This window comes from Pterocles gutturalis, unplaced genomic scaffold, assembly GCF_000699245.1.
Source record: "Pterocles gutturalis isolate BGI_N339 unplaced genomic scaffold, ASM69924v1 scaffold45176, whole genome shotgun sequence".
Classification (NCBI taxonomy): Eukaryota; Metazoa; Chordata; class Aves; order Pterocliformes; family Pteroclidae; genus Pterocles; species Pterocles gutturalis.
In genome coordinates, this window is record NW_010102102.1 from 1 (window position 1) to 8,420 (window position 8,420).

General features: G+C 36.5%; 1 protein-coding gene across 1 annotated transcript in view; it reads left to right on the forward strand.

The window, feature by feature from the left end:
- Positions 1–789: 789 nt before the first annotated feature.
- TYW5 (tRNA-yW synthesizing protein 5) overlaps positions 790–8,420 on the forward strand; it is a 7,845-nt gene continuing 214 nt past the window's right edge. Inside the window, exons 1-7 of the mRNA XM_010085267.1 lie at positions 790–938; positions 3,323–3,392; positions 4,272–4,316; positions 4,823–4,960; positions 5,914–6,001; positions 6,528–6,644; positions 8,354–8,420. The exon at positions 8,354–8,420 is cut by the window's right edge and continues 214 nt beyond it. Coding sequence (XP_010083569.1) covers positions 808–938; positions 3,323–3,392; positions 4,272–4,316; positions 4,823–4,960; positions 5,914–6,001; positions 6,528–6,644; positions 8,354–8,420 — 656 coding nt within the window. The 5' untranslated portion in view covers positions 790–807. The remainder of the gene's footprint in view (positions 939–3,322; positions 3,393–4,271; positions 4,317–4,822; positions 4,961–5,913; positions 6,002–6,527; positions 6,645–8,353) is intronic.

Here is an 8,420-nt window from a genome sequence, read left to right on the forward strand (position 1 = left end):
AGCTCCTCGCCCGGCGGCGCCGGTGCTGGCAGACCGCGGGCTTTGGGCCTGCGTGTATCGGGAAAGGTGTCGTGACCCGTTAAACGGCGTGTGGGTTTAGGAGCGAGGAGCTGCAGCAGGCAGAGCCCTCCTGGGCTGCGGGAAGGCCGGGGCAGCTCCCCTCTCTGCGAGTTCGTTTTCTTTGACAGTGGTTAAAAAGTGCGATGGCTGGTTTTGTTGCTTTGTCCCCTCTGCTTCCTTTTTAGTCCAAGGTTGCTTTTTTCCCTTTCAAAGCAAAATGTCTTTCTGCTGGTTTTTTTGTGCACAGTGGAGCAAACCTGTTGGTGGTTGTCAGCATCAAGGAGCCTTCATAGAGGTGGAAAGAGCTTCTTTTATGAGAACATATAGCACCACTATAGCTCACACTCTGCACTTTAGCAGCGTGGACTTCTGTCTGTTTTCGGCTAAGCTCTGGCTAGAATGACTCAAGCTATGCCTTAGCCTGGCTAAATTCCTCAATGGCCCCAGCACAAACTGGTAACATTGTTTCTCTGTATTCTTCCTTATCTGGATAGGAAAGAGGATATAATAAATAGAGAAACAATCCCACTATTTCTTGCATTTTGTTTCAACATTCAGCATTCTGATTTACTTTGTTCATTTGTGAACAGATCAGTTGTGACTTTGTGTAGTGGGTCCCAGTATTCAGCTGACTTGTTTGCGTGTACTTTGAGAAACTAATTCTGATTTTTTTCCCACTGGATGGTACGATCATTTCACTACTGAATTTCTCTTGTTCCTTAGAGAAAGCCAGTAGTGCTGGAAGGAATGGACCTGGGCCCTTGCACAACCAAATGGACAGTAGATTACTTGAGTCAAGCCGAAGGATCTAAAGAAGTAAAGATTCATGTTTCTGTGGTACCACAGATGGATTTCCTCAGTAAGAACTTTGTGTATAGGTACTTAATTCCAAGGTCTCTTGTATTTTGAAGGCATGTGCTTGTAACTTTCAGAAATATGTGAATCTGTTTGAAGCTGAGGGTGAGAATATGGAGATACTTTGTGAAAACTTTATGTATCAAAGTGTTGTTCTTAAAAGTGCTTTAAAAGCAATGGCATGGATAAGTTTTATAAAGGTGTTTTGACAGGGCACTCTTGTAGGAAATTTGGGTCTGGCATTTGCTGGCATTAATTAAAAAAACAAAACCAAACCCCTTGATACTAGATAATATGCTATTTTGTTCTAATTATATGGTGCTTTTACAATGTTACCAAATAATGCTAGTTTCTGACTCACCATGTGTCTGAACTCTTCCAATGCTGGCATGTGGCAGACATGCTATTCCACTCTAGGCGGGATGTTACTAATTAAAACCAAGCTCCTTTCAAAGTTAGCATGTGCAGTTCTCAGAATATTCCAACTACTGGATACCACGCGTTTCACCAGCTCTTTAATCTTGGTGTGGGTCACATAAACTCTTGATCTCCTCTGAAGTTCCTCTCATGTAGCTGCCAAAACATTTAATCAGAGTTCATCTAATCTCAGTCATTGTGTTGTTCTTCAAGGGTAAATGCCTTTATTTCAGTTGTTGTTTTTATTCCTTAAGTGAGAACAAGATGTGTTCAGTCTGTTCAGCTTTTAGGAAGGCAGAAGGATATGCTGTAACTGTAAACAAGCTAGAAGCTTCTATGAGTGGAGCCTGTTGTTCAGGGGAAAAAAACACCTTATAATGAACTTTTCAGTCTTTGAAATTAGGTCATACTTTAATGACTTTCCCTTATCTCCATATTTCCTTTTCCCTGCTCTATTTTGTTTCTTTTTACAATACCTCTTACTGTGAGTTCACATACATTTGATCTGGCATGCTAGTTTTAGCAGGTTTGTAGACAGCCATATGGATGGTGCTTCATTAAAGCAGGTGTTAGGACTTTCACCTACTTCACTTGAAATTCAGGAAGCCTTGACCCTTTCCACAGCCCCCCATTCTGATATGAAGGGATAATAAGTAGAACTAAGAGAACAGAAACACTTGAGAACTTAACATGCAGTTTTGTGATTTTAAACTGATGCACATGAGTAGTACTGCAGTTCTGTTGTAAGCTCCTACCCTGTCTTTGTGTTGGTTTTGGAACTCATTCAGCCATGTTGTGATGTGCTGCAGAAATCTGAATGTTTTTCTGCTGTTTTAGCTTTGCTAGCAGGTTCACCATGAGGTCAGATGAGTGCCAGTGCTAGCATAAGGGAGGAGATGGGATAATTAGGGTAGACAGCAAGGGCAGAGCTGTGGCAGTGCCCGCATGCATCAGTTTAAGCTGTCGTGGAGCTGTGCTCAAATTTTCTTCAGTAGCAAATGTAAATGAGCATGATATAACAGTTCAGCTGAAGTCAGAGGGTTGAGTTTTGTTTGTTTGTTTTTCCATTGACTTCTGTGGTTGTTGTCTTTGACTATTATAAACAAACCTAAAACATTTAGAGGAGTGGTCTAAGTACTGTCAGATGCAGGTCGCATTCTGGTAGAAGTGCCAACAGGATGATGAAAACTTTTGCTTGAGGATAGTTTCCTCTTTACCCTGGGTACTTGGTGGTTGCTCTGAAATTTGATGTTTACATGCAATATAGTAATTATCCAGTGACACTTAATGTCAGATGGTGAGTTGAATGAACATAACATTGGATTAATAACATAATATTCATAACACTAAATATGTGTATTGTTACTACTTGTGCTTGGTTTGCCATTCAGCTATCAACTGATGCCAAAATCTGTAATCCTTATTAAAAGCTGCCATTATTTAAATAAATATGTAACACTTTTATTGACTTCAGAGGGCAATCCAATGCCCGGTGATTCTTTTTTAATCTTTTGAAGTTGTGTTCAATAAATTCAAGGAAAACTGAAAAGAAACACTTGAAAATACCAAGATTCCTGTGTTTTGCTCAGCTGAGGTAGCACATATTAAAAAAACCCAACCAAACTGAATACTGATAACTGAAATTAATTTTATAGATCTACAAGTGAAGATAGGTATCTGTGTTCATGCACAAATTCATAGCAGAAAATACATAGATATAAACATATGTATATCACCTGCAGTAGTTTTCTTGATGCTGACCTTTTCTGCAAATTTATAAAAATGTACAGTAAACAAGCCTCAAAATGACAGAACTCTTCAAACGTCCACTGCAAACACTGATTAGTCACCATGTTAAGCGAAAAAAAGCAGCGTATTGCATCTTCAGTTATACTAGATATGGTAAGAGAGCTTATGATTTTAAACCTGGCATTAAGACCATGTGTTATTGCATAGATTAATTGTATAAATTTAAATATTTGTATTTCAGAACTCTGCCTTTTGATGTATTTGTACAAAGAGCAGCTGAAGTCAAACACAAGGAGTACTTTCTTTCTGAGGTAATTTCCTTAGCGTCACAGTCTCTTCTGTTGGTTATTTTGCCAGTATATGGAGGGGGAAATGATGAATTGTAATTTAAAATCTTACTCCAGTAAAGCACTTGATATTAGATTTAACTGTTTTGTGTGGCTTGAAGCCAAGTAAAAAAAATGTGGAGAGAGCTAATTTTTCTCAGAAGTTGTTTTGTATGTGTGAAATGTGGTTAACTTCAGTCATTCTGTTTCTATTGCTTACAGAAACTGCTTACATGTGCAAAAATTCCAGCATAAAATTTAGAAATCAAGCCTTGCTTTAGAATAACTGTATCATTTGTGTGTTTTGCAAGAAAATGTCACAAAGATATTTTAGAGTTTGATTACCTCTGCTATCAAAACACAAATACAGATTTTTTGTAACATAATTTGTGAGTAGCAAATCTATCTTTACATATCAGTTTTCAAACTAGGGATCTGTCAGATAACTGTGATTAGGAAGCAAACAGTTTTGAATGCAGACATGCTTTTCACCTTTATGCTATGTAGGATGCTGTTAAGTTTTGAAGCCAATGCAAACAGCTTCCTTCATCAGTGTTCTGAAGAACTTAAGTTATAATCTGTATTTGCTTTTAGTCCATTCAGTAAGCAGTTGACAAGTCCTCCCCCCCCACATCACTCTTCTACTCTCAGTTAACATATTTTTCCCATTTCTTGAGAGGAACAGCAGGGAGCAGTAGAGTAAAGGCAGTATAACAAATAGCTGAAGTTGTAAATGTCATTTATTTGTACCATATTTTAATAAAGTCCTGCATTAGACTAATGAGAATATACAGGCTCTTTGTTTAAGTGTGTTTATAATTCTTATTAAAAAACAAAACAATTCTCTTTTTGTGTTCTCTTCAGGATGAAAAATACTATTTGCGATCAGTGGGTGAAGACGCAAGGAAGGTGAGTTACTTGAGATTACAGTTCTGATATTGTAAAGTTTTTAAAGCCTGTTGTCATCCGCTGGCTGGGTAGTACAGCCATACAACTTGTTTATGGTCACTTGGCCTGTGAATCTGACTGGATTTAGGTCAGAATATTTAACCCTAAGTTTCTAAAATAGTTGCTGTCGTACAAGAGTTTATCTGATCACTGAAGAGTACATTCCTCACCTCCCATTCTTTAGCTTTTGTTGTAAACTAATATAAAGGGATTTCTGATGATCTTTTGCTTCATCAGTGTGATTTCTGGCAGTCATTGTTCAAAGCAGCTCTCTGGCTGTTCTTATTAATATCGTTGACCAAGTCAGTGCTGAAAGGGTGACCACCAAAAAGCATTGCTATTTTCAGCTATTTGACAATGCTGAAGTTCTAGTCCCATGTTTTGTATGATGGGAAATGATAGTGAACTGCTCCCTTATTTTAATGTGCATATATAGTTCTCTAAGAGTTCTGTCCTTTTTGTTTCAGGATATTGCAGATATCAGAAAGCAGTTTCCTATTTTGGCAAAAGATGTTCAGATTCCAGAGTATTTTGAGAAGGAACAGTTTTTCTCTAGCGTCTTCCGCATCAGCTCAGCCGGATTACAGTTATGGACACACTATGATGTAGGTAATACATGTGTTTAGCATAAAATGTTGCAGATGGCAATAAGGAAGTTGAGATATTAAGGTGCAAATCTCTGACAAAGATCAGTTAGTGACAAACTTCACATATTTTGAAATAGTGAAATGAATCACATTCGGTGGTACAGAGAATTTTAAATAGATATATTGCATGGGCAAAATATCTTACTGTTTTTATGCCTAATTCCATACTTGTAAGATTAAATTATATTTGATGTTTTTCCCCTTTTTTTTTTTCTGTTTTGAGTTTTAGTTAAAAATCGGAAACACAGTAACTTTCAACATTTTTGTCTTCAAGATTACTTTCATTCTTTTATTCTAATGGCCAGATTATTGGTAATTGTACAATGATTGTGGTGGTCTGTTGCTGCAATGTGGCAGATTCCAAATAAGATTGTCTTCTAACATTGTGCAGTGTAATTCTGAATACATTTATTTATAAGAAAAATTGTTTTTTGCATTATAGTTAGAAAGGAGAATCTTTTATCAATAGAAAGTCAGCAAAATGAGGTAGGGGTAACACTGAAAGAGAAAAGGAATCCCAAATATATTTTGTATTATATTAATATATTTTGTATTGTATTAATATATTTTGTATTGTATTTTGCTAGTTTATATGTCTAAAGAATGGTATGTCTTTGTGTTTTAAGATGGAAGAACTTGATTCCTATTTAAGGAAAAACACAAAATTGTTGGAAAACAGTATTGTGTTTCCAGATACACTGTTTGTCAAGAATATGCAGCTAAGGGGATAAAGTAACTCACGTTCTTGAGTTTTTTAGATTAACTGTATGTGGAAGTTCTTTTAGCTAATTCTTAACATATGAAGGTTTTAATAGTTCCCTCTTTTAAGCTGATGATATTTTAGATTAGTTGCAGGCCATGTATTCATTCTTAACTCTTGGCTGATATCTCTCTTACTATGCTTATTCCAGGTAATGGATAACTTCTTAATTCAAGTAAGAGGGAAAAAACGAGTTGTTTTGTATAGTCCTCGAGATGCACCATATTTATATTTATCAGGTAGGCATGTCATATATATCTAGTTCAGAGTTTGGTGATCATAGTTGCCTTTCCAGCTCACAAGTGTTGCACTGTAGAAAAAAAATCACTAACAATTTAATGTAAAAGAAGTCATTTGGTCCCTTAACTCTGATCCTGTTTGCTTTAGTCAACGCTAATCCTTTCAGTGGAGCAGGTGAGGAAACTTGTAAAGGAGCACAGCAGCTATTCCTGGTTCTGTTTTCAGCACCTAACTGTGGAGGAGTACAGTGTTCTGTCTGGATTCAAAATGGTGTTTTAAATATCAGGGAAAGTGTCTTTTAGTGTTAATAAGTTTGTAGTTACAGGAGAAATATAGACAACAGGAGAACACGTCTCTTCAGTAAACGAGGAGTGCCATCAGGTTTGCCTGGTTTTTAGAAGAGTTACAGAACAATAAACCAGTATTAAATTTGATTCAAGAACTGCCATTTCCAGTAATGTGATAATGCTTTGTTACTGTTGGAAGAGAGGAATGTTTATTCATTACTTCTGAAAACTTTCCTAGGTACTAAGTCAGAGGTGCTGGATGTGGATAACCCAGACTTAGAGAAATATCCCCTTTTTGTGAAGGCCACACGCTATCAATGTTTTCTGGAAGCAGGAGATGTGTTATTTATTCCAGGTAAGTAACAAATAGTTCCTGACTATGTTGTGTTTTTAAACAGTTTTTTTTGCAATTTCTCATTTCTAGGGATGGTAAGAGGTTACTAAAGCATTTTTGTGTTATAAGTAGGAGCATCTAAAGACATTGGTAAAACTTGTCTATTTCTTCCAACTGCACTAATTAGCCTAATAAAAGGTATTACTATGTCTACCTCCAAATCTTACCTTCCCTCAAGATTATACTGTATGCTTCTGAATTTGTGTTTTAACAGATTAGCACTATAAAATCAACTCGTGAAATCTGAAATTACTTCAGTGACCTGAGTTTTCTAATGATAGAATTTGAGTGAAGTCCTGTTTCTGTTCTTCTGTAGCTCTGTCACTTAAAAACTGTGAGACATGTGATTTCATGAGAATTATAGATGGTAGAGCTATTGGACCTTCTAGAAATTTATAATCACCTTTTGGGAATGGAAAGACAAGTCCTAATCATTTTTCTGCACAAGCAAAAAATACAAATCTGCTTCCTGGACAGATGACAAAATTATGGTGATCAGGCATTTGAATTACTCCTATTGAACTACTCCTACTAGTTATTAATTTTTTATTTTAACTCATCATGAGCTTGTGGCAGATACTTATTATGTTGCTTTTCATATTATCTGGGCAATATAAACAGGCCAGTAAACAAGAATGATGTAGGTTTTTAGGAAGTTTTAAAATAGATTCTTAGCCTTGGACTCATTACTTCATTTTGAACTTATCATTTGTGTTTTTTTCTAAAGAAACTTTTGGTTACAGTATGGAAACATATGTCACATTGTTGCTAATGTCACCATACATAATTTCTGTTTTGGTCTTTGCAGTACAGGTATTAGTTTGTCTTTGCCAGTAGGTGTGCTGGTCCAAACTTAAGACACACTCAGCACTCCTAAGAATGCCTGGGGAGTATCAGGATTTTTGAATCTGGAGAATGGTTCTAGCTTTGTCAGCATTCTGGAATGCTACTCCCTGAAAAATGTCATGTTCATTGAGAAGTGTGTGGTTATTGTGGAGAAGATAGAAGCAGCCCCTCTTCCTAACCTGAAAGAATCTTGTTTGTTTCTCAGAATAAGCGTTTCTATGTCTTCAGCATGTACAAGCAACTAAGCTGCAATAAGCATGACATTCAGTCTTTTGGCTTAAAATTGAAATAGGATAAATATACCATATTAAACTTACTTTTAAAATGTACTCAATGAGGCAAAATTGTGTTTGCCTCCTTACCACAGCCATGATGATTCAATTGAAAAGCCTCATGACTACTATTAGCAACTTGCATGGGTGACCTGGCTGACGCTGGTGGTTTAAATTAATGCTTGGACAACCTCTGCAAGGTTAGGGACTAAACCTATGAAAATAGATACCTGCATTCAGAGTAGAGATGAGTGAGGTGACCAGGGAAGATGTCTTATTTTCATCCTACACATGCTTATCATTTGCTTACATTTGAGTATCTCTTTCCACTTCAGCAATTGTTACTTTTGTGTGAAGTTATGGATTGATATAAATGTCGTGAAGAACTTAAATTTGGTACAATGCCGTATATTCAGGGACAAATATCTATAAAAACCCAAAAAAAATACAGTAGTTGAGGCTTTTCATCAACTAGATTTAGTTTGGGTGATTCTCACACTTGTTATGAGTCACATGGATGCTTCAGATAGTAATTTTCATTTTATTCTACAGCTTTGTGGTTCCACAATGTAATTTCTGAGGAATTTGGAGTGGCAGTGAATGTCTTTTGGAAGGACCT